General features: G+C 40.2%; 1 protein-coding gene across 1 annotated transcript; it reads left to right on the top strand.

Annotated features, from left to right (window-relative positions):
• The first annotated feature begins 6795 nt into the window (after positions 1 to 6795).
• On the top strand, positions 6796 to 23734 carry IER3IP1 (immediate early response 3 interacting protein 1). The gene is made up of 3 exons (XM_004752199.3): positions 6796 to 6995; positions 21256 to 21357; positions 22556 to 23734. The coding sequence occupies exons 1-3, from the start codon at positions 6905 to 6907 to the stop codon at positions 22609 to 22611; spliced, it is 249 nt and encodes an 82-aa protein (XP_004752256.1). The 5' UTR covers positions 6796 to 6904; the 3' UTR covers positions 22612 to 23734.
• Positions 23735 to 24195: the final 461 nt, after the last annotated feature.

The raw sequence follows: 24195 nt of genomic DNA, 5'->3' as shown, positions 1-24195 counted from the left end.
CTTTTATTTTAACATCTTAATTTAATTTAAATTTTTTTCATGTTCCAAGATCCATTGTTTATGCACCACACCCAGTGCTCCATGCAATCTGTGCCCTCCTTAATACCCACCACCAGGCTCCCCCATCCCCCCACCTCCCTCCCCTCCATAACCCTCAGTTTGTTTCCCAGAATCCACAATCTCTCATCTTTCCTCTCCCCCGTCGATTTACCCCAATTCACTTTTCCTTTCCTTCTCTTAATGTCCTTCATGTTATTCCTTATGCTCCACCCCCCTGGTGATTATGATCCGACAAGTTTGGGAGACACTGTCTCCCAAAACTGTCTTTTATTCTTACTTACCCTTTATTTTAAGCACTGAATGTTTACTGGTTTGTAACTCCTTGCATTCTATGCCTCAGTTTTCCTACTAGTTGATCATTTTCATTACAGCGGGAGCATATCTGATGATTCTTTGTGATTAGCCTACCGCCCTTCACCCTTGAACCCTTGAACACTGTCAGGCATGGCTTAGAAGTTCAATAAATTCTCCTTGAGTAACAGAATGAACAAAGGGGTGAGCAAGTAAAGGAATGATATGCATTTGGGTAAGTAGTTTCTCTAGTATCTACTCTGCTCTTACTTACTCAGTAGGTTCTTTTTTTTTTTTTTTTTTGAAATAAAACTAGTCAGCTATATGTAGCCATTCAGAATTAATTCCCTTTAAAAATAGATACGGTGACTCACTTTTATTTTTTAAGGAAACTTTCCATTTCCACGAGCCCTATTTCCAGAAACACTCCGTAATGCACAAGCTTTCAGCTTGCAAATGGTTTCATTTGAGTCTCATACCAGGAATAGCTTGTATGAATCCATAAACATGAATGAGGCTCTTCTTGTGGGATTCTCCTATTTTAGTCCAATGCTTACCTCAAATAGAACCCATTTAGGTGAATTCTGCTGCCATAAGCCCATTTAAACTCAAGGTTGCTATTGTAAATAACAAGATTAAAAGCAAACATACCTCAGTCATCATTGATTCATATCTCAGACAGACAATAAAATAAATATATCTATTAAAGTATATGAGGACAAAAATGTTAAAAATTCATAATCCATTTTTATCATTCTTCAAGGTGAGTCTGAATTTTTGATAAATAACATACACAATCCTTAACTTAAAGAGCTAGTTTTTAATGAACACAGGAATAGAAATGCTGAGATTTAAAAATAGGAATAGAAAGAGAGCTGCCAGCACATTTATTATAGACTTATTCTAAGATCCGACTTGCAAATATTTTTTCTTTACCTCATACTCGATATTTTCCATTTAGTGAGTGAAAAGTTTTAGTCAGTTTCAATAGTGACTGTTTTCTTCAATCAAGTGTTTTCATATGAATTACAGAGGATTCAGGTATTGTGCGTAATATTTAAGTCAGCCAGGACCATGGGGATACAACCAAGCAAAATTCAGAATGTGGGAAGTTTTACAGGACAAATGACCCAGTTCTCTCAACAAATAAATTACTTTCCTTAGTTAACTTTGAAAGAGTACTTGGGCTGCTCTGGGGAGAGTAAACTGAGGGGAAGCAAAAACCATGGAGTCTGGTCAGGAGCTACTGTGCTGATCTATGCAAGAGATGATGGTAACTTGCACCAGGGTTTGGGTGGCAGAGAAGATGAGAAGTAGTCAGATTTGGATCTATGTTGAAGTTAAAATAAAAAGAATTTGCTGATAGATTGTATAAAGGGTATGAGACAAAGAGGGTGAAGAAGAATTCAAGGTTTTTTCCTTGAACCACTGGAAGGATAGCCTTGCCACGAACCGAAATGGATGACTATAAGAGAAGTGGGTTTCAGAGGGAAATTGGGAATTCCATTTTGGACAAGGTAAGTTTGTGACATCTATCAGACCCCCAAGTGATAGTCAGCTGGAAATACCAGCCAAGAGTACATGAGTGAGTTCTGGGTAGGAGATATAAATTTGGAAGTCTTCAGAGTATACAAATGTCAAGCTGTTAAAATAAATTAGATCACCAAGGGAGTGACTGTGAGTAGAAATTTGTTGCTTCAAAAATACTGTGGAACAAACAATCCCAATATTTAGTGACTTAAAACAATAATCATCTGTTTTCATCTCTACTTTATCTTCCTGTCTCTCCCTACCTGATTTGTATATAGGGCCAATTTTGGAGGTAGCGTTTTTATGTGTCTGTGGGCAATAATACATCTCTTCTTCCCTGTAGGTACTAACTAGTTGGCCTATTTAAGCTTAATTTCTTCCTGGGACATTAACAACTCTTCTTCTCCTTCTTCTTCATCTGCTTATGCTTCTGCTGCTTCTGCTGCTTCTGCTGCTTCTGCTGCTTCTGCTGCTTCTGCTTCTGCTGCTTCTGCTTCTTCTGCTGCTGCTGCTTCTTCTGCTTCTCCTGCTTCTGCTTCTTCCCTGCTTATGCTTCTGCTTCTTCCCGCTTTTCCAGCTTCTGCTTCTTCTCCTGCTTCTGCTTCTCCTGCTTCTGCTTCTGCTTTTGCTTCTTCTGCTTTTTCTTCTGCTTCTCCTGCTTCTGCTTCTTCTTCTGCTTCTCCTGCTTCTGCTTCTTCTCCTGCTTCTGCCCTGCTTCTGTTTCATCTCCTGCTTCTGCTTCTCCTGCTTTTGCTTCTGCTTTTGCTTCTTTTGCTTCTGCTTCTTCTGCTTCTGCTTCTTCTTCTGCTTCTTCTACTGCTTCTTCTGTTTCTGCTTCTGATTCTGATTCTTCTTCTTCTTCTTCTTTTTCTCCTCTTCTTCTTCTTCTTCTTCTTCTTCTTCTGCTTCTGCTTCTGCTTCTTCTGCTGCTTCTTCTGTTTCAAGTAACTCTCATCCTTCTCCTAGAACCAGTGGACTGGCTAAAGCATGGTTGTTTTTCCCCTTCCCCCACACCTCATGGCAATTTCAGCTGCACAAGAAAGAAACATACAAGACCTTTTGAGGTATAGGCTCAGAGCTGGTCCAGCACAACTTCCTTCTTATTCTATTGGCCAGAATAAGTCATATAGCTGAACTCAAAGTTCAGGATCAGCCCAATGAAAAAGCAAAGGCACTCATACATGGAAGGGTAGAAATTGAGTTCAGTAATGCAGTTTCTCCCAAGTCCAAGGACTGAGTCCATCCTGGACCACTTACCTTTAAAAGGTAAGTTTGAATTCTACACCCACCAGCACCCCCCCCCCTCATCTAATCAGGGGCCAAACGTAAAGATTACCCTAGACATTATATAACCATTGCTCCCCATTGCCTAAAGGAACTTTCCTGAAGGCATTCATTCTTTGATTTTTGTCAAAGGAATGAAAACATTGACTCCATAGTACCAGTTACAAAGAAAGTCTGTGGTGAGATGGTCCAAGATGCCAACGTGTGCCTTGTAATAGCCTGAATACAAAAATAAATAAATAGGGACGCCTGGGTGGCTCAGTTGGTTAAGCAGCTGCCTTCGGCTCAGGTCATGATCCCAGCGTCCTGGGATCGAGTCCCACATCGGGCTCCTTGCTCCGCAGGGAGCCTGCTTCTCCGTCTGACTCTGCCTTCCACTCTGTCTGCCTGTGCTCGCTCTCGCTCGCTCTCTATGACAAATAAATAAAATCTTTATAAATAAATAAATAAATAAATAAATAAATAAATAAATAATACTGAGAGCAAATGTTAAGGAGCCATCTGTATATGAAATTGAAAACCACTCGACAGCAGCACCTGCTAAGAAATCTTACATGAATTGGTAAAAATGGACCGCACAGACCTCAGAATCTCAGCAGCATGCAGCAGGCTTTAATTTTCAGTAAAGTACACGAGTTGGGATTTTCTTTTCCAAGCTACTAAGATATAGAATATGTGTTTTTCTTTGTTTGGGGAAATATTTTTTTTTCCTAAACTGAGACAATTGTTGAATAAATATATTTTTAAAATTCCAAGCTTTTAAAATTTATTTGGAAGTAAGGACATCCGAGGAACAATTTTAAAAAATGTAATCTGCTGTTATCAGCTTAGTCTACAAGCCTGGATTTTTGAAAAATAGTAGATCAGTAAATGTGGTACTAGTACTCGTACCCTATCTTATATTTTAAGCTTCTTTTGCTAGATCTAGAGATTTTAGGAGCTGAAGAAGCCTTAGAGATCGTAATCACCTAATTTTATAGATGAAGTAACAGAGGCCCAGAGAGGTTAACCTGATTCTTTTGAAAGTACAAGAACTGAATCATGTGAGCTGTGACCCAGGGGCAAGTGACACAAAGAGGTAACTGTGAGAGAAGTTTACCCCACCTCCTCTACATCTATCCCACATTGCCCCCTCCTCAGTAAATATACAAGCTAGTAAAAACTGTGATTTACTGCTCAACCAAAGCTTCCAAACAAGGCCCCAATGTGCTCTTTCCCCTCTCCCAGCCCAGGGTAGATATCCTGGATTGGTCACTGTCCACTTACAAGAACAACCTTCCTTCTCTATCACCAGTGGGATCTTAAAAAACTGGAGGATTTGTTGGTATCTTGCTGTTTCTTTTATTTCCTTTACTTTATCTTCCTGTGTCTTTCCCTACCTGATTTGCATATGGGGCCAATTTTGGAGGTAGTGTTCCTATGTGTCTGGGGGAAATAATACATCTCTTCTTCCCTGTAGGTACTAACTAGTTGGCCTATTAAAGCTTAATTTCTTCCTGGGAGATTAACAACTCCTCTTCTCCTTCCTCTTCTATTATTATTAGTTTTGGCTAGTGTCTTTTCCAGCAGCAGCAAGCACATAGATCTCCAAAGTCCTTTCTGGGACTAATGTGCTGCTTTTCTATTTTCTATTTTAGGGGACCATGAGAAGTTCAGAAGGTGACTAATTTGCATACTCAACCTCAAACAATATCTAAAACTCAACATAATCAGACTCAGTTTATTACTGCTGCTGTGAAAGATAAACAAAGCTAGACACCAGTTACAATGGTAAACACAGATTTTAATCTGTATTATACTATTGCAATAGGCAAGAGGGTCAAATGCAAACTGACCTCAATGTCAATTTGTACAGAGGTGACTGGGCATTTTAAAGGGAGAAGAAAGGGAGGCGAACAGGGGCTCAGTAGAGTCAGAGAAGTGACAAATTACAGAGGGGTGGTCAGTGTAAATGTTGACAGGCCAGTTGTGACAGTTAGCTGACAATTATTAAAGTTAGGATTCTACCCTCCCACAGACACTGGGAAACAGAGGCTTTATTCTTCCTGATGATTACATTTTAAAGGAATGACTTTTAGGCCAGAAAGACACTACTGAATTATAGGACATACATACACATCTCAAGAGACAGGAGAAGGATTCACAATTGTAGGCTATTTATTTATTTATTTTTGTAGCACCCCCCAATCCTTTAAATTTCTTTTCAGTGTTCCAGAATTCATTGTTTATGGACCACACCCAACACTCCATGTAATATGTGCCCTCCATAATACCCACCACCAGGTTCACCCAACCTCCCACCCCACTCCCCTCCAAAACCCTCAGTTTGTTTCTCAGAGTCCACAGTCTCTCATGGTTCATCTCCCCCTCCAATTTCCCCCAACTCACTTCTCCTCTCCATCTTCCCATGTCCTCCGTGTTATTCCTTATGCTCCACAAGTAAGTGAAACCGTATGATAACTGACTCTCTCTGCTTGACTTATTTCACTCAGCATAATCTCTTCCAGTCCCGTCCCTGTTGATAGTTGGGTTGAAAGTTGGGTATTCATCCTTTCTGATGGAGGCATAATACTCCATAGTATATATGGACCGCATGGTCAGGGGCCTATTTTCAGGTTGGCTAGAACAAATTGTAAATTCTTTTGGCAGCATTGAGTTTTCTCAGGCAGACACTTTTAGGGGGGACCTGGGGTCATCCTAGGGATTTGGCCTTGAGCTGTTAGAAACTATGTTACTGTTTGTTTAAGTCATTTAATGCAGGGCTAGGAGAGTGGATGAAATCATTTGTGTTGAGAATTTGTAGTTTTTAATAGGCTGAGGTTGAGATGTAATTAAGAGGGTTTAGAGGAGACTGGCTAGTTTAATCACGGAGAGAATGTTTCTCACTGAGTGGTTTTAGTACGTCATTTTTTTTACTTAAAAAAGACACTTATTTGCCAAAGCCTCTGTTTCTTTATCTGTAGAATAGGAATATTAACATCCCTTGCGGCTCTCAGGAGCATCTGGTACAGTGCTGTCCAACTGCAATTCTGTGTAAGCCTCACATGCAGTTATCTATGTCGTCTTGGCCACAGTAAAAAAGAAAAAAAAAAAAAAGAAAGAAAGAAAAGAAAAAAGTAGAAGTAAACAGTAGAAGTTAATTTTTAAAAAAAGATTTTATTTATTTATGAGAGGGCACAAACACGGGGAGCAACAGAGGGAGAGGGAAAAGCAGGCTCCCCGCTGGGCAGGGAACCAGAAAAGGGGCCTGGGGCCCTGGGATCGTGACCCCAGCTCAAGGCAGATACTTAACCGACTGAGCCACTCAGGCGCCCCTACCGTAAAAGTTATGCTAATTATTCAATTTATTTACCTAATATATTCAAAATATCATTTTAACATGTAACCAATATTTTCAAATTAATGGGAGATTTTACGTTGTTTTCGTCCTAAGTCCTTGAAATCCGGTGTGTACAGTCATATACACTTTACAGCACCTCAACTGCGACCAGCCACGTTTCCAGCTTTCAGCAGCCACGCGTGGCTGGCTCCAACCCTGGACTGCGGAGGTCTACACAGCCGAACACACGCGCCTCGCTGACGTAAGGGGCGGGTCCTAGGCAGGTCGGGGCGGAGCTTCCGGGAGAGCGCGTTTGGGGCCTCCCCGGCTCCCGTAGGAGAGCTCCGGCCGTGGCGGCGCCACGTCCCCTGCGGCGGCGGGAGAAAGATCAGTTGGGCCTCGGGGCGGCTCCGGGAGGCCATGGCCTTTACGTTGTATTCGCTACTGCAGGCGGCCCTGCTCTGCGTCAATGCCATCGCGGTGCTGCACGAGGAGCGCTTCCTTAAGAACAGTGAGTGGGACCGCGGGGCCGGGCTGAGGGGGCGGCGGCGGAGCCCGGGGCGTGCGGAGCAGAGGTGGGTCCCGGGAGGGGAGACCCTGGGCCGCGACCGACGAGAGCCCGAGGGCTCCACTCTTGGCGGCCTTTCCTTGGAGGGAGGAATCCGAGCCACTTCCGTCTCACCGAGTTTGAGCTCAACAGCGGGAGGAAGATGAACAGATGTCGCCTGTGTGCGGGACCCCGGGAGTTGGGATGGGAAGGGGTGTAGAGAAGAGCCGGGGACGCCTCTGACTGCGATTAGTGTAGCTTAGTAATTTAATGTCCTCCTCTGTGATCGCTTTTAATGATCAGGAACCTGGGGTCTGAGGTTTTAGTTACAGAGGGAGGGGCGTGGCTCATTTTGGAGCACCGGCAGTTGAAGAATGAACTGATGGAGGGCCATGGGGATTCCTGGTGTTTGAGGCTAGGTGGAAGGGGAGGGTGTTCAGATTATCATGGCATCCAGACACCCACGTTCCAAGTGAAGTTTATTCAGCCCAGTTTATTGGATGTCTTCAGTGTGCCAAGCTAGAACCAAAGAATACCAAGATGAAGACACAATTATGCCTGTCATCCCACACAATACGGCGATTTCCATGCCATCCTGGGCGGGCCACTAATTGCTGTATGAGGCAAAATTAAGACAGGATACTGCACGAGGTGCCTCATTTGTCTGCGCAAGTATACCTAATCACAGAATACACCGTCATTTGTAAGGACGCCAAATATGTCTCTGTGAGTCACGGAAACCCAATCCCATGAGCAAGATTGATTCATTTCATTTATTCCTTCAGATTTACTGAGCACAAATTTTGTGCCGAGTCCATGTAATTAGGAGCTGAGGTTACAGAAGTCATTTGCTCTTCTAATGAAAGTTAAGTAAAATATGAGCAAGTAACAATGACAAGTATGCAGAATATTATGAAAGAGAAGTGCAGGGAAGCACTGCCTTGTGAATCTTTGAAAGCTTTGTAGAGGAAGTGTGTTTAACCCAAAATCTAATAAGTGAGTAAGCATTAATTAGGTGAAGGGTTGGGAGGGTGAGGAGTAAGAGCTCTTGTGAAAACTGGGGCAGGTGAAAATGAAGTTTTAAAGTTTTAAGCAGGGCAGAGACAAGATCGGATTTGTGTTATTTGCAAGAGCCTTACTGCAGTGTGGAGAACAGATTGGAAAGGTAGAATAATGGGTGTGGGAAGCACCATTCCAAACAGGGCAAGTAGAATGGTGGCTATAACATCAGTTGAGTGGGTACAATAATAGTAACAACTAACACTTAATACCGCATCCTAGAATCTGTATCAAGTGCTTTGCATAGATTAACTTGTATGACCCTCACAACAACCCTATGCGATAGGTACTGTTTTCATCCCCACTTTGCAGATCGGAAACCAGAAGTACAAAAGAAGAGTGGGTAACTTTTCTATGATCACACAGTTAGAAAGTGGCAGAGCTAGGATTTACCGAGGCATTCTGACTCAAAAGTCCATCTCCTTACTACTATAGTATACAGAAAAGTAGAAGATATGTGGGGGTTGAATTGTGTCCCCCCAAAAGATATATTGAAGTCCTAACCCTTGGTACCTGTATAGGTGACCTTATTTGGAAATTGGGTCTTTGCAGGTGTAATCAAGTTGAGATAAGGCCACACTGGTTTAGGATGGCCCTAGATCCAGTGATGTGTCCATGTAAGGAGAGAGAAATACAAAAACATAGGGGAAGAAGGCCAAATGACAATAGAGGCAGAGGTTAGAGTGATACAGCAAGAAGCCAGAGAATGCCAAGGATTGCCAATAACTACCAGCAGCATTGAGAGGCATGGATGAGATCTTCAGAGCCCACAAAAGGAACCAGCTCTGCTAACCCCTTGATTTTGGTCTCCAGAACCATGAGAAAATAAATTTCTGCTAATCCATCCAGTTTGTGGCATTTTGTTAAGGTAGTCTTAGGAGACTATATAAATCAGAAGATATTTTAAAGATAGAAAAGGCAGAATTTCACTGTTTGGACATTAGGAATGAGGGAGAGGAAAAAGGCAAAGATCTCTAGGTTTTCTGAATTAGCAACTGAGTGAAGCGTAGTGCCTTGACCAAGGTAGAGAGTACTGGAGGAAAAATGAGGGCAGCATTGGTGGGTTAAAAAGGTGAAAAGATAGTGAAATAAGTTTTGGATATGGCGAGTTTGAGATTTCTGTGAGATATGTGAGTGGAAGTGTGGGATAGTCAGTTGGAGTTAAGTCTGTAGAATAGAAGCAAGAGCCACAGTGGAGATTGAATTTGAGCTTGTCAACCACAGATGATAAATGAAGCCATACGAAGAGATGAAATTGCTCAGGGAAAGAATACCGTACAAAGAGAATTGGTGACCAGGACAGTCCCAGAATATCTTCCAGTTTTTAATGTGTAGGTAGAGCTGAAAGAATGGACAGGAGAAATTGATGAGTGAGCAAAACAAGAGAAATGGGAAAATCTAGACAGTGGGGTTTCACAGAAGTCAAGGAGACATGATACAGCAGGGGAATGTTCAGGGAAATCAGAGAAGGCCAGAAAATGTCCTAAGGATTCAGGGTAATAGAAATCATTGGTGATTTTACACAAGCAGTTACAACAGTGGATAAAATCCAAATTGGAATGTGTGAGAAGTGGGTAGAAAGTGATAAAAGGGAGATCGCTGTAACAAATAACAGTAATAATGAAAAATTTTGCAATACTGTGAGAATTACCAAAATGTGACTGAGACACAAAGTGAGCTGTTGGAAAAGTGGCACCGATAGATTTGCTTGACACAGGATTGCCATAAACCTTCAGTTTGTGAAGAATACGCTATCTGGGAAGTGCAGTAAAGGGAGCACTGAAACAAGGTAGGCCTGTATAACAATGTATAATTTAAAGTGAGCAATGATCATGCGATACATATATATACTACAAAATGCGTACCACAGTTACTGTTCTCCACCTCACGTAATTATAATTTGGCTGTGTTGTGGGGATAAGAACATCTAAAATTTCGTCTCAGCGCAACTTTCAGGTATACAGTTCAGTATTTTTAACTGTGGTCACCATGCCGTACATTAGATCCCTGGAACTTACTCATCTTATAACTGAAAGGTAGTACCTTTAGACCAGGAATTTCCCATTTCCCGTTTCTCTCACCATTCAGCCCATGGCAACCACCATACTTCTCTATGCCCAAGAGTCTGATGTTCTGAGGTGCCACATGTAAGTAAGATAATATTTGTCTGGCTTATTTCACTTACTGTAATACCCTCCAGATTTACACATGTCACAAATGACAGGTTTCTCTTTTTTATGGCCAAATAATATTCCATTTAATATATATACACAACATTTTCTTTTCCCATTCATCTGTCAGGCCATACTTAGACTGTTTCCATGTCTTGGCTATTGTGAATAATGCTGCAGTGAACATAGGAGTACAAATATCTCTTCAGGATAGTGATTTCATCTCTTGGAGAAATACTCAGTAGTGCAGTTGCTGGATCATATGGTAATGTGTTATTTTTAATATATATTTTTTAAAAGATTTATTTGTTTGAGGAGCGCCTGGTGGCTCAGTGGGTTAGGCCTCTGCCTTCGGCTCGGGTTGTGATCTCAGGGTCCTGGGATCGAGTCCCATATTGGGCTCTGTGCTTAGCAGGGAGCCTGCTTCCCCCTCTCTCTCTGCCTGCCTCTCTGTCTACTTGTGATCTTTGTCTGTCAAATAAATAAATAAAATCTTTAAAAAAAAGATGTATTTATTTGAGAGAGAGAGAATGCACCTATGAGTGGAGGGAGGGGTAGGGGGAGAGGGAGCAAGAATCTCAAACAGACTCCCCACTAAGCAGGGAGCCAGTGCTGAGTGAGATCTCGTGACCCTGAGATCACAACCTGAACCAAAACCAAGAGCTGGATGCTTAACCGACTGAACCACCCAGGTGCCCCAGTAGTTCTATTTTTAATTTTTTGAGGAACACTATGGGGTCACTAAAAACCTATTAGAATGAATAAGTGAGTCCAGTAAGAGTGCGGGATATGAGGTCAGGAGCAAATTGTTTTTCTATACATGAACAATGAACAATTGAAATTGAAATTAAAGAAACAATTTCATTTACAATACAAATAACAAAATACTTAGTGATAAATTTAACAGAAGAGGAGCAAATCTTGTACTCTGAAAAATATAAAGCATTATTGAATAGAATTAAAGAATAAAAATATTCTTAAAGGGAATTAAAGAAAATAAAGACATCCATGTTCATGGATCAGAAGACTTAATATCATTAAGATGACAATACTTAGGGACCCCTGGTGGCTCAGCTGGTTAAGCGGTTGCTTTCAGCTCAGGTCATGATCCTATGGTCCTGGGATCAAGTCCCAGATGGGGCTCCTTGCTCAGTGGGGAACCTGCTTCTCTTTCAGAAGCCTGCCACTCCCCCTGCTTGTGCTAATTCTCTCTCTGACTTAAAAAAAAAAAAGACAATATTATTGATTTACAGATTTAATGCAGTCTATCAAAATCCCAGTTGTCTTTTTGCAGAAACTGACAATTGCTCCTAAAGGAAATGGACCCAGAATTCCCAAAATGATCTTGAAAGAGAATACAATGCCTAGACCTTATTCCAGACCTGCATTTAAATTTTCCAGAAGTGAAGTTCAGCAGTGTCTTTTCAAAAATTTCTGCAGGTTACTTAGCTTTGTGCCCCAAATGAAAATCATTGCTACAAACTGTTGGAATGGCCCAGAATTGTTAATACTTTGCCCCCTAGAACTTTGTCTTCATTTCCTCCTCTCTTCAGAAGTAGCACAGATATTTTATCTGAACATGTGTTTTGAATATGGTCCCAGAACTATGGGAAAACACTACCTTGGCTTGTCTAAGTAAATAAGCTGTTGTTTTAAATCTTTTTTTTTTTTTTCAAGATTTTATTTATTTATTTGACAGAGACCACAAGATTGCAGAGAGGCTGGCAGAGAGAGAGAGAGAGGAGTAACTAAGCTCCCTGATGAACAGAGAGCCCAGTGCGGGGCTGGATCCCAGGTCCCTGGGATCATGACGTGAGCCGAAGGCAGAGGCTTTAACCCACTGAGCCATTCAGGTGCACCAAGCTGTGGTTTTAAAGTATCTAAGGGGTACCTGGCTGGCCCAGTCAGGAGACATGCCACTCCTGATTTCAGGGTCCCAAGTTCAAGCCCCGCATTGGTCATGGAGCCAATTTTTAAAATCTCCCTTAATTCATGGGTGCCTGCCTGACTCAGAGGACCATGTGACTCGTTCTTGGGGCTGTGAGTTCACAGCACATGTGTATAGGGATTACTATAAAAAATAAAAAGTGAAATACCTAAGTGTGTTTTAAAATAGAATTTTAAAATATTTTAAGTATTTGTTAAATATTGTTTATGTAGGCTCTTAACTCTTGCCTAGATTTTTATAGTAACCTCCTCACTAGTCACCCTCCCTCCAGTTTTGTTTCTTTGTTTTACCTTCTAAGAGAAGCTGAACATGTTCCTCAGTGGTTTGAAATTCCTGAGTTCTTTAATACTCACAGCCTCCAATATAAAAGTCAGACCACCTTGTGTGACTGACATGCTCATCATAATGTGTCCCTTCTCTGTCCTTCCCTTTTACCCTTCCCCAGTATTTACCTTGTATGCCATTCTTACCAGGGTGCTTTTCTTTGCTACTGAGCTTTATGCATACTATCTCTGCCTTCAATGACCTTGACTTACCTCAGACTGTTCTTTAAGGTCTATCTACCATTTGCCTCTCCCAGAAACCACCCTTGACCTATTCCATGGGCTGTAGCCCCACTGCAGTTCCTTTGTGGTCTTCCCCAATAGACTAATGACAAGGATTCTCTCATTTTTTCAATTCCATCAGTCAGTGAATATCTTCTAAATAACTGAATAATGTTACCATTATCATATTGTTGCAACTCCTGATTTGAGAACTATATGTTTGTACAAATAGTTTAATTAATATTTTGACTGTAATGCAGATTGTGTTTCTTCTAGTGTTCCACAGTGATGCAGATTCCCTTTCTGTACAAAAAAAAAAAAATAAACGCACATAGTGAATTTTAATACCTGTAAAAATTATTCTTACTAGTTTTTTTATGGTGCTGGGTATGGATCCATTTGACAGGTATATCCAGTAGCATTTATGAGTGCTACAGAAGAAACATTTCATATATGAAACACTGTATGAGTCTGCTCTCGCTGCCAGAACAAAGTATCATAGACTGGGTAGCTTAACCAACAGAAATTGTTTTCTCCTGGTTCTGAAAGCTGGAAGTCTAAGATCAGGTAAAGTTCTGGAGAGGGCTATCTTGCTGGTTTGCAGATAGCCACCTTCTTACTGTGTCCTCACATGGCTAGGTGGAGGGAGCAGGGAGGAATTGAGATCTCTCTTTTTTTTTTTTTTGTAAGGCCAAAGCCCTATCATATTAGGGCCCTACCCTTCACATCCATTTAACTGTAATTACCTCCTTAAGACCCCATCCCCACATAGGCTTTAACACAGAAATTTGGGGGGAGACACAGTTCAGTCCATAGCAAATAGTTAAAATTTTTATTATAAGGTATTACTGATTCAGGGTTTAAATGACTACACCAGAGCCAGTGTAACATTAGAGTTTAGAGTAATGAGAGCTGTATGAGTCCAAGCAATGGATGGAGAATTCCTAAAGGAGGTAGATGTTAAACAGTAAATCAGGTGTGCATAAATACAGAGAAATGAGTGAGGCATTCTACATGTATGGATAGTCATGATGTGAGCATGGCAGCTTATAGAACATTGAGAAAACCATGTAGACATGTAAAAAAACTTCTCTGTAAATATATACTCCAAAAAAAATTTGTTGAATTTCATCCCAGATTAAAGTTTTATGTTATGTTGGAAATTAATTACATTGATCCAAGAGGGATTAGTCCAAATATACCAGATCGTTTACTTCAACATTGATCTTTTTGATCAAGGTAATATTTTAAGCTTTATGTTAGCAGAATTCTTTATTGTGGAGATAGCATTTGATTCCCATGCAAACTTGGTGACACTGACAAAGTGAACCACACTTATTTCTTTTGCATATGTGGAAATAGGGTCAGCCAGCCCTTAAATCTGTATTACTTTTTTTTTTAACATTTTATTTATTTATTTGACAGAGAGAGATCACAAGTAAGCAAAGAGGCAGGCAGAGAGAGAGGAGGAAGCAGGCTCTCCACGGAGCAGAGAGCCCGTTGTGGGGCTCGCTCCCAGGACCCTGGGATCATGACTTGAGCCGAAGGCAGAGGCCTTAACCCACTGAGCCACCCAGGTGCCCCTGTGTTAATACTTTTAATACTAACACTAACTATACTAATACTTTTCTTGAGAAAGTATCTGGCTGAGGGTGGTTGTCTGAATCTGTGTGGATTGCCATTTTGTATATGACTTGAAGTCTGGGCAGAACATTTTTGGTATTTGCAGTAAGTCACTTTTTATATTTAATTGTCTTCCTGAAATTATGGCAGGGACCAGTGGTGGCTGGTCTTCCCATTTGTTCTCTAGCAATGGAAGAAGTGTCAAGAGAGTGGTAGAATTAAATCTTTCTCCTTAAAAAAAAAAAAAAAAAAAAAAAAAAAAAGGCAAAGCTCTTTAAAGCTTTGACCAGTTTCCTTAGAAAAACAACTTCCCGGGTGCCTGGGTGGCTCAGTGGGTTAAGCCGCTGCCTTCTGCTCAGGTCATGATCTCAGGGTCCTGGGATCAAGTCCCACATCGGGCTCTCTGCTCAGCAGGGAGCCTGCTTCCTCCTCTCTCTCTCCGCCTGCCTCTCTGCCTACTTGTGATCTCTCTCTGTCAAATAAATAAATAAAATCTTAAAAAAAGAAAAAGAAAAAGAAAAAGAAAAACAACTTCCCTAAATACCAGTTGGAGAGAGAACTATTTGTTATAGTAAAAGATAATCCATGGCATCTGGTCCTTTACTTGTCACCTTTGTGTTTGTCCATGGAATATCTAAACAAATGATTTACTCTCTCTGCCCAGAATTTAGTTTTCATTCTGGTGACTTGAGAATAGAGACTAGACTAAAATTAACTGGTAACTTAATACTTTTAAAAATACTTTGATGCTGATGCTTAAAATATGGTACTCCCAGTATTGTAGTTTTATCCTGTTTTGTTGAAGAGCAGTTACTCAGTGTTGGAAAATACATTTTTTTCTGGCAGTCACTCTACTTATTAGGTAAAAACATTCATTCAGACATTTCTGAAACAGGTCTAAAAGAAAAAAGATTGTTGGAAATTATCTTTCTTTTTTCTTATTGTTTGGTTTATTTGAGTAATTGACACACAATATTACATTAATTTCAGGTGTACAACATAATGATTTGACAGATTTATACATTATGCTGTGTTCACCACAAGTGTACTTACCATTTGTCCCAATCCATAAGTAGATCACTCTTACAGTATCATTGATTGCATTCCTTCAATGCCTTTTACTCTCACGACTTACTCATTCCATAAATGAGAGCCTGTACTTCATTCTCCCCTTCATCCATTCTACCCATTCCCCCACTCTCCTCCTTTCTAGAAACCATCAATTTATTCTCTGTATTTATATATCTGATTCTGCTTTTTGCCCATTCATCCTATGGCATTTGTCATTCTTAGACTGACTTATTTTACTTATAATAATATCCTCGAGGCCCAGATTGTCGTCTTAAATGGCATTATCTCATCCCTTTTTTTGGCTGAGATATATTCCAGTGTGTGTTTGTGTGTGTGGAAATTATGCTTTCTAACAAAAATTGAGTGCATGATCCATAACATACTAAAAACAAGTCCTTTTTACCATCTGAGATTGTGGCTGTGGGTGGAAAGGCTTGATAATTTTAGCAATGATAATTCTAAAAAAGCAAGTAAAGGAAATGAAACCAGCAATACAATTTAAAGCTGGTTTTAAAACATAATTTTAAATATTCAGAGTGACTCGTGGATGAAACCTTCCCACTTGCAGACCTTGTCCCTGCCCTCATGGTGTTCATGCCCTGGAGAGGAAGGCCTAATTGCATAGAGATTTCTCCAGTGGGTTAGCATCTTTACAGGCTTGCTTTTTAAATTTCATTTTCCTTTTTATCAAAGCAGTGTAAATGTGTGTGTGTGGTTGTTAAAGTCTAAAAGCTCTTCTGTTTGTAAAGAAAGATAGAAACCTTCTGCCCCATCTCTCTTCAGCCTGAGCCCCATTTCTCAAAAGCAGTTATTTTCCAAGTTCACTGACTTACTGCTGTGGAAGGGCTTAGTATAATTATACCATCAGCAGTGCATTTGTACTTGTGGGAGCCCAAGTACACACACATTTCCTTTCCTCCATCTGTCTTATCTCCAACCAATTACTGGTGATATTGGTTTCCATATTTATATTACTATCACTGAATATTGCTCACAGCTGAACAATTAAAAAAACAGTGATGTGTTTCCTCTAGTTGATTTGTGGTTTGGGTATAGAATTCTAGATTGGAACTAATTTTTCTTCAGAATTTTGAAGACATTTTTCACTTTACTCATTTCCAGTATTGACATAAAGAAGTCTGATACCATTCTGTTTCTGATTATTTGTACAACCTGAGTTGTCTCTCTGAAAGCTTTTAAGGTGTTCTCTTTGTCTTCAGAGGGCTGAGGTTTTACACAAATGTGGCAACATATAGGCCTTTCCCCCGCCCCCCCATTTATTGGGCTGTTCTCTCATTGGGCCCTTTTGGCTTAAAGGCTCATGTCCTTCAGTTCTGCAATATTATCTCTTAATATTATCTCTTAATATCTCTGATCTTTCTTCGTGTCTGTTCTTTCTTCTGTCTTGAAACTCCAGTTATTTTGACAGGTTAATACTCTTCTTTTTCCTTTAGCCTTGTCTAATAGGTTTCCTCAACTTAATCTGTCAACCTCTTGAACTTCTTAGGCTAATGTAGCAAGAACAAGGGCTCTGTCTTAATTCCTTAATGTTCCTTTTTTATGGCATCCTATTCTTGTTTCATAGGTATAGTAGCTTTACTCTCTATGGATATTCATTTTTAAAATATTTTCTCCTGGGGCGCCTGGCTGGTACAGTCGGTAGAGCAGATGATGCTTGATCTTGAGGTTGTGAGTTTGAGCACCAGGTTAGGCATAGAGATTACTTAAAAAAATAAAGTATAAACCAGTCACTTTAAAAAAATAGTAAAAATACTGTCTTTGACTTCTTGCTTTGTCTCTTCCTCAAAGTTTCCTTTTTCTATTTTTGCTCTGTCTTCCATGTTAAGGATTGTTTCTTCTGACAGTTCTTTTTTTTTTTTTTAATTTAAAGATTTTTATTTATTCATTTGACAGAGGCACAGAGAGAGAGAGGGAACACAAGCAGGGGGAGTGGAAGAGGGAGAAGCAGGCTTCCCACCGAGCAGGGAGCCCAATTCGGGGCTTGATCCCAGAACCCTGGGATTGTGACCCGAGCCAAAGGCAGTCACTCAATGTCTGAGCCACCCAGGTGCCCCCTGACTCCATTTTTAAGTGTAGGGCACAGAAAGGTTCATTGGAAGCTGTGCTCTGTGGCTGGGGCTTGTTTACTAGTGGGTCTCACTGGTGTTTAAAGAATTTGTCTTGTTGACCCTTCCCTCCACCTCCCAGTGTCAGTATCTGAAGTCTTTCTTCCTGGGGAGCTGGACAGTTTCCAAGTATTTTTCTAACTTCCTGCCTGCAGAATGTAAGCGTTACATGATCAGACTTAGAGACAAGCAGAGGAGATGGGCAAGAGTCTGACACTTTGGTGTGCAGACTTTCATTCCGTCCACTCATAGTGGACATCCCCAAATCCAGAGCTTCTGTGGTTCTCTGGTGAGAGTAAACTTCTCGTCTTTGATGTAGTGAGTGGCATACTCTTCCATCAGTCAAGTCTAGGAAAGGAGATGGGAAGGCAGGGGGCAGCAAACCGCTTTTAGGTCCACCTTCAGTGCGTCCTCCTGTTTTTCGCCCCTGTTGCCCACATTGGCTCTTTGAGGTTTCTCTCACCTTCCCAGGGTTCTCATTCTCAGCAGGAGTTTCCCCAGTGTTGTATTGTGTGCTCCCTACAGAGTTTAGGTTTCAGCTTTCTCCGCTAGGTCAGTTACCCTACTTCATTTATTTTTTAATGTCTAAATTTTGATTGACTTCTCTTGTCTGGAGACTTCTCTTTTGTTAACATATATCCTTTATTGTCATTTTTAGTAGGGTTTCAGGACAAAGCTAAGCTAAAAATGTATATCCATTGATGAGGTTCAAGGTTTAGGACATGCTGCCCCAAAATATGACACCTTGGCCGTATTGAGTATCTTAAGCTGAAGGAGCTCGAGAAAATGGCAGAAGCAGGAAGATCACTCTCACCGTCTGCTCCCATCTCCCTTTGCCCTCTTTTCTCAAAGCCTGGTGTTTAATCTCCCATGTGAAAGGTACCCTCCCTGTATCAGGAGGAGGGGAGACATCCTTATCACCAGAGAGGAAGGCTGTAAAAACACACCTTGTTACTTTTCCACCATTTATTACCCCCACTCCCAGTTCAAACTCCTTTGTCTTATCAGTTCTTCAAAAATGTCTCAAAAGCTTCCTGCTATAATCACTTCTTTAGGTCTACTTTCTCTTCTGAAGGCTCCCATGTACATGTGAGAAGTTAATAGAATTTGTATGCTTTTTCATATATATCTGTTTTTATCAGTGTAAATTTTCTTTCTTTTTAAAAAATATTTTATTTATTTTGAAAGAACAAGAGAGAGGGAGAGATGGCGGGGCTCAGTCCCACAACCCTGAGTTCATGAACTGAGCCAAAATCAAGAGTCAGACACTCAGTCAACTGACTGAGCCCCCAGGCACCCTTTATCAGTGTAATTTTCAGACCTAGTCAGGGACCCCTGGAGGGTCAGAGTTAACTTTTTCCTCCCTGACCCCATCAGGTTGAACCAGCACCACACTGCTTTTTTATTGTACAGAGCTCTTAAAGAAGTTTCTGTAAGTAAGTTATCCCAGCGATGTGGGTTTCTCACAGAAATCTTCTGTTGCAGTTATGCAGGTTGGAAACTGACACAGCTGATGGTGGGTGGTCATTTTGTGTGTCCTCTACATCTAGAGAGGAATATGAAATAGTTTTTACCATACTGTAAGTAGGTGAAGGCTCATGCTACAGTTTGAACTTAAGATTTACAAAAAGAGGACTGCCATTTGGTGGGCAGTGCTGATTGAGCTATCAGAACAGTGAAACAGTTATTTGGAGGAAAGGCATGGTGGTAAAACTCGTAGTGGAGTAGAAGCAAGTGTTGGAGAAGTGGCAGTTTATTTGCTTGCTGGACACAGTCGATCCTGAAGTAGGAGGGTGATGTTGCCCAGTCAATATGCAGGTCTATTTTCTAAAATTGCGTTTAGCTTGGATGGATTTGTACATTTAATATGGAAGATTTGTCTTCATCTCTTAAAGCTATAGTGGAATATCTGTTCATATTATAACTTACTGTGTCATAAAAATTCAGAAATAGAGTTCTTTGGAACTGTGATCCTAAAATTTACCTTATTTCACCTTGTCCCAGATTAACTCAGTCTACCATTATTCACTTCAATTCCACAAACATTTACTAAGTACTTGCTGTGGGGTGGGGGTGCGGGAGAGTGGGAAGGTGAAAAAAGACTAAATTTAGTCCCCGTCTTCCAGGATTTTATAGTCTAATAAGACACTTGAAAACAACTAACCAAGGAGAGCACAGTTACTACGATTAGGAGGCTATTTGGGGAGCAAAGAGAAAGAAGGCTTATTATGATATGAGAGGGAACTAGGAGAGGCCCTCAGGATGAGGTCACACCTAGATTCAGAAGCTCCCTTTAGTGTGTAGCGCGATTAGTGGGCATTGAGTGTGGATAGGAATTCTTGGAAGGTCATGGTGGGCTGTAGGGCTAGAATGTCAGTTTCAGGAGTTTGGACTATATCCAGTAGGCAGTGGGAATCATCGCATGATCAGGTGGTGGAAAGATCTAACCCTGTAAGCGAAAAAATTCAAGGAGTCAAGACAGCTAGATTCCAGAAGCATCTGCTCAGAGAGTCTTGAGAGACGTCAGAGAGGCTGATCGAAACCACCGTGATGGTGGCTGCAGTGTGGGAGCGCAATGAGTGACAGCCCTGTGGACTGCAGGGGCTTGTCAGTAGAGCCTGAGCTAGGCCTCGAAGGGGGAGTGCGAGTCCGCACAAATCACCTCTTTTGGGAACTTGAATTTAAAAGTAGTTTTATCCCACAATAAATCTCAGGGTTGATGTGACCAAAGAAGCAAGCCAACTCTTTCTTGACTTTTATGTTGACCAAATAAAAGTTAATTAAACGAAGTGCAGTCTTGTTTCCTGAAACGTGGTTCTTTCATGTATAAAATAAAGATCATCTTCGAGTTTAAGGGCCAACATGTCAGCAAGTAAGTCCTATAGTCATCAGAGATACAAAACAATGTAAGATATGAAAAGCGGGCCTGAAATGCCAACCAGAGAAGGAGGAGTTGCAGAAATGAGGACTTGTAGGCCTTTAGCAGAATGTATGGCAGTAAAGCAAGAACTAGCAGATAAAGATGAAGAAATAATAATGCATAATATCAGGAAAGTGACACAGAAGAAGGTGAAAGACTCTTCTACAGAGAATAAGTGGGGTAATAGGCCAAATTGCTCAGCCGGAGTGGAGAAATGAGGAGCGTGACGACAGGGGAAAGATACGCCCCAGTTGGCAGGACGGACAGTGCTCGGAAAGCCTAAGCAAGCCTTGAGCACGTGTGCATTCACTTTTCCCCAAGGAATGTAGTTAGTGTGTCTCAGCTACAACATTTTTATACTGCTCAGTGGGTGAGATTTTATAAATTCTGAATTGAGCTAATTATCGAGTTTGACAGTATGCCTTGGTTTTCAGTCCTGACCTGAAAATGTTTTGTTTGAAAAAAGGGAAAAAACCAATCAGGGTGTCAAAACAATCATCTTCACGGAATTAAATGCTTTGGAGTAGTTCACACTGTAGTTTATTTTATAAAATCAGTGTGGAAATGAAATAAGATTGCTGCTATCAAAAGTAAAAAATATATGCTACAGTATTTAATCAGTATGGTAACTTTTTAGTCAGATGACTATATTTTATGTCTTTAACAAAGTCTCAAGCTAATCTTTTAGAAGATGACTAATGAGGGAGCAAGGCAAGTGCATAATAAATTTTAACACAGCTAATCATTTTTATATTATGCAGTTGGCTGGGGAGCAGACCAGGGAATTGGTGGATTCGGAGAAGAGCCAGGAATTAAATCTCAGCTAATGAACCTTATTCGATCTGTAAGAACTGTGATGAGAGGTAAGAAGAAAAACTAGTGATACACTCTTTAAGTTTTAATTTTGTGGTGTTTAAGTAGCAAAGCTTCTGAGTGTGAATACTATCATACCATTTTTGTAGTGAAGTTTTTTTCTGTTCAACCTGGGTTTACTATAGAAGTTACTGATTTTCTTTTTTAGTTTTGCCTCTTCCATCTAAACCACTTGATGTGAATGGAATGCTCAGTGGTATATCTGTTCACGTGTTGCCTCTCAGACTTCAAAGCAGTGTTCTTACTTTTTGAAATTTATGTTGCTTCAAGTAGTGACCTCATCTAGAGTCCTAGAAGGCTTTTGAGAGGAAAATAAAGGTCCCATGTCTGCCAGTCTATTGGATATTATTTTAAAGATTTTATTTATTTGTCCGAGAGAGCACAAGCAGGGGGAACAGCAGGCAGAGAGAGAAGCAGGTTCCCTGCTAAGCAAGAAGCCCGACGTGGTACTCGATCCACCAGCTGAACTGGCGTCTCTATTGGATAGTATTTTAGAGCAACTGGAGAGAGAAGGGTTCAAAGTTTCTATTTAAAACCATTAAAATTAGGGTCTCTCTCTGTCTCCCTCTTTGTTAGGTGTTTTGATCACAACTTTGGATAGAATGGTAAATAAGTTCACTCTTAATTTAGTGGTGAAACTGTGGAATCTTCTTTGCTCTTTTTTTTTTTTAAGAAATTTTTTTTTTTTTTTTTTAATTTACTTGACAGATAGAGATCACAAGTAGGCAGAGAGGCAGGCAGAGAGAGAGGAGGAAGCAGGCTCCCTGCTCAGCACGATGCGGGGCCGGATCCCAGGACCCTGAGATCATGACCTGAGTGGAAGGCAGAGGCTTTAACCCACTGAATCACCCAGGCGCCCCATTCTTTGTTCTTTATTCTTATGTCAAGTGTCACAGCCATGTGGGTATTCTTCTGCCTGGGCCTGGTGTGCTTCTGTGTTCCCAGCCCTGCACTAGCACCATTCACATATGTCCCATATTGATCTAGTTCTACCAGTCACACAAGCCCTCTTTAAAATAAATTTTGGATTTTATGATCCAGTACATCTTCCTTTGTTACAACAATTTGCCACATGGTTATGAATGACATATTGTTTGATATTTCCATCCTTCCTGGATGCTAATAACTATTACTTAGTTTTTTCCTGTTATTTTCTTTATAGTAACAAACTTTTTTTTTTCTTTACAGTGCCATTGATAATCATAAATTCAGTTGCCATTGTATTACTTTTATTATTTGGGTGAAGAACAGTGGGGGAAGACTCAGAAGAAGAGATGCCAGCAGAAGCTATTACTTCGGTCATTATGGGATATACATGTTATAGCTGGTCGTCCTTGCACGTGACAAAAATGTAAATCTGACAATAAAACCAGAGTCCCTATTTATCCGATTTTTAAAAAAATGTTGCACTTACAGTTTCATTACAAAAAGATTAGGTCATCAGAGGCAGTAACTATCCAGAACTGGAATACATTTGATTGCTAATTGGTAATAAAAGTTCATCTTATGGTAAAGATTGTTCAGAGGGTACAGGACTGTCACTTGTGTGTTTTTAGAGATTTTTCTCTCTCACTTCTTTCTCAGGGAAAAATTTTTTTTCAAAGTTTTGAAGTTCTTTGTGACTTAGCTATGATGTGAGAGTGATTATCTTCCTAGATAAATTTAAAGGAATTTTTTAAAAGCAATTACTACATAATTTGGATAGTTTTACTTTGAACTCTTTGAACTCTTTATTTTGTCTGTGTATCATTTCGACTATGACAAGTTCAAATTTATAGCAACTATGAGCAATACTCTCTGACTTCAGGGAGAATTCTGATTTTGTAAGTCAGTCACATAGGTTGTGTTTTTAAGTTCTTTCATGTGTTTGTTATTTTATTAATTGGCCTGAATGATGAGTTCAGATCCCTATCTACATATTTCCATTGGTAGAAAAATCTGTGTAGAAAAGTCTATGCCCTTTTTACAATAATAATTTATTTTTAAAAATCAGCCTAAATATTAGCCTGCAAGAGCTATCCTAAACAGTCACAATTAAACTGTGCTATGTAAGAAGACTATTGTGAAGCATTTACCTCTCCCCAAATTATGACATTTCTGTTCTCTGGAGTAGCACATTAAGGGGTGTAGTTCTTAATTTTTTATTCTGTCTGTCAGAAGAGATTCATGTTAGATAAGTCTTCGTTTTGTTTTTATATTCTTAGACCATTCCATATTTGCTCATCCCATAATACAGTTTATGCAGGAAGATTAAAATTATGTAAATGTTTTTTTCTGAAAACTACCAGTTACAATAGTTTAAAGGAATAGATTGGCATCTTTGTTTATAGGAGAACATTTGTAAATAAAGTTAAATTTCCAAGTCAAGTACTTGTTTTTGTACCTTACCTGTCAGTGTTAATTGAATTAATCTCATTTCTTTGCTATAAAATCACAGAGCACAGATTTAATGAAAGTAAACATTACAGTCACTTTTTTTCCTTCAGTGAGTTAACTGAATTGCTGATTACATCAAGGAGACTCAAGAGCAACTTCTCTTCTATGACTACGTTACTTCTAAAACTTTGGAGCAGGTACTGAATGCCTATTGGCCATGCCTGAATTAGAGATAGATGATCTCTGGGCTGCAGGCTTGCAGTTGAACCAAAGAGATGTACCAGGGATTCTTAGTTGATTATCTGGCTCATGTGAGTAACTAACATATTTGGCAGCTAGAAGCAATGTTCTTTGGCCTTACAAAGATCCGATTCATGCGTCCAAGTTTAAGTTATTGAACAGGTTCAATACATGCAGTTAATTGAGAGCACTCCCATTTCTCCACAGACCAT

This window comes from Mustela putorius, unplaced genomic scaffold, assembly GCF_011764305.1.
Source record: "Mustela putorius furo isolate JIRA1106 unplaced genomic scaffold, ASM1176430v1.1 tig00003858_pilon_pilon_pilon, whole genome shotgun sequence".
Lineage (NCBI taxonomy): Eukaryota > Metazoa > Chordata > Mammalia > Carnivora > Mustelidae > Mustela > Mustela putorius.
The sequence above is the reverse complement of the archived record's forward strand: the minus strand, read 5'-3'. Positions and strand labels throughout refer to the sequence as shown.

What these genes read in the sequence shown, in the direction of transcription:
- IER3IP1 (XM_004752199.3), top strand. Translation starts at nt 6,905, where the DNA reads ATGGCCTTTACGTTGTATTCGCTACTGCAGGCGGCCCTGCTCTGCGTC. An exon ending in GGAGCGCTTCCTTAAGAACA is followed by an intron (nt 6,996 to 21,255) that starts GTGAGTGGGACC and finishes TATATTATGCAG; the next exon opens with TTGGCTGGGGAGCAGACCAG. An exon ending in TGTAAGAACTGTGATGAGAG is followed by an intron (nt 21,358 to 22,555) that starts GTAAGAAGAAAA and finishes TTTTCTTTACAG; the next exon opens with TGCCATTGATAATCATAAAT.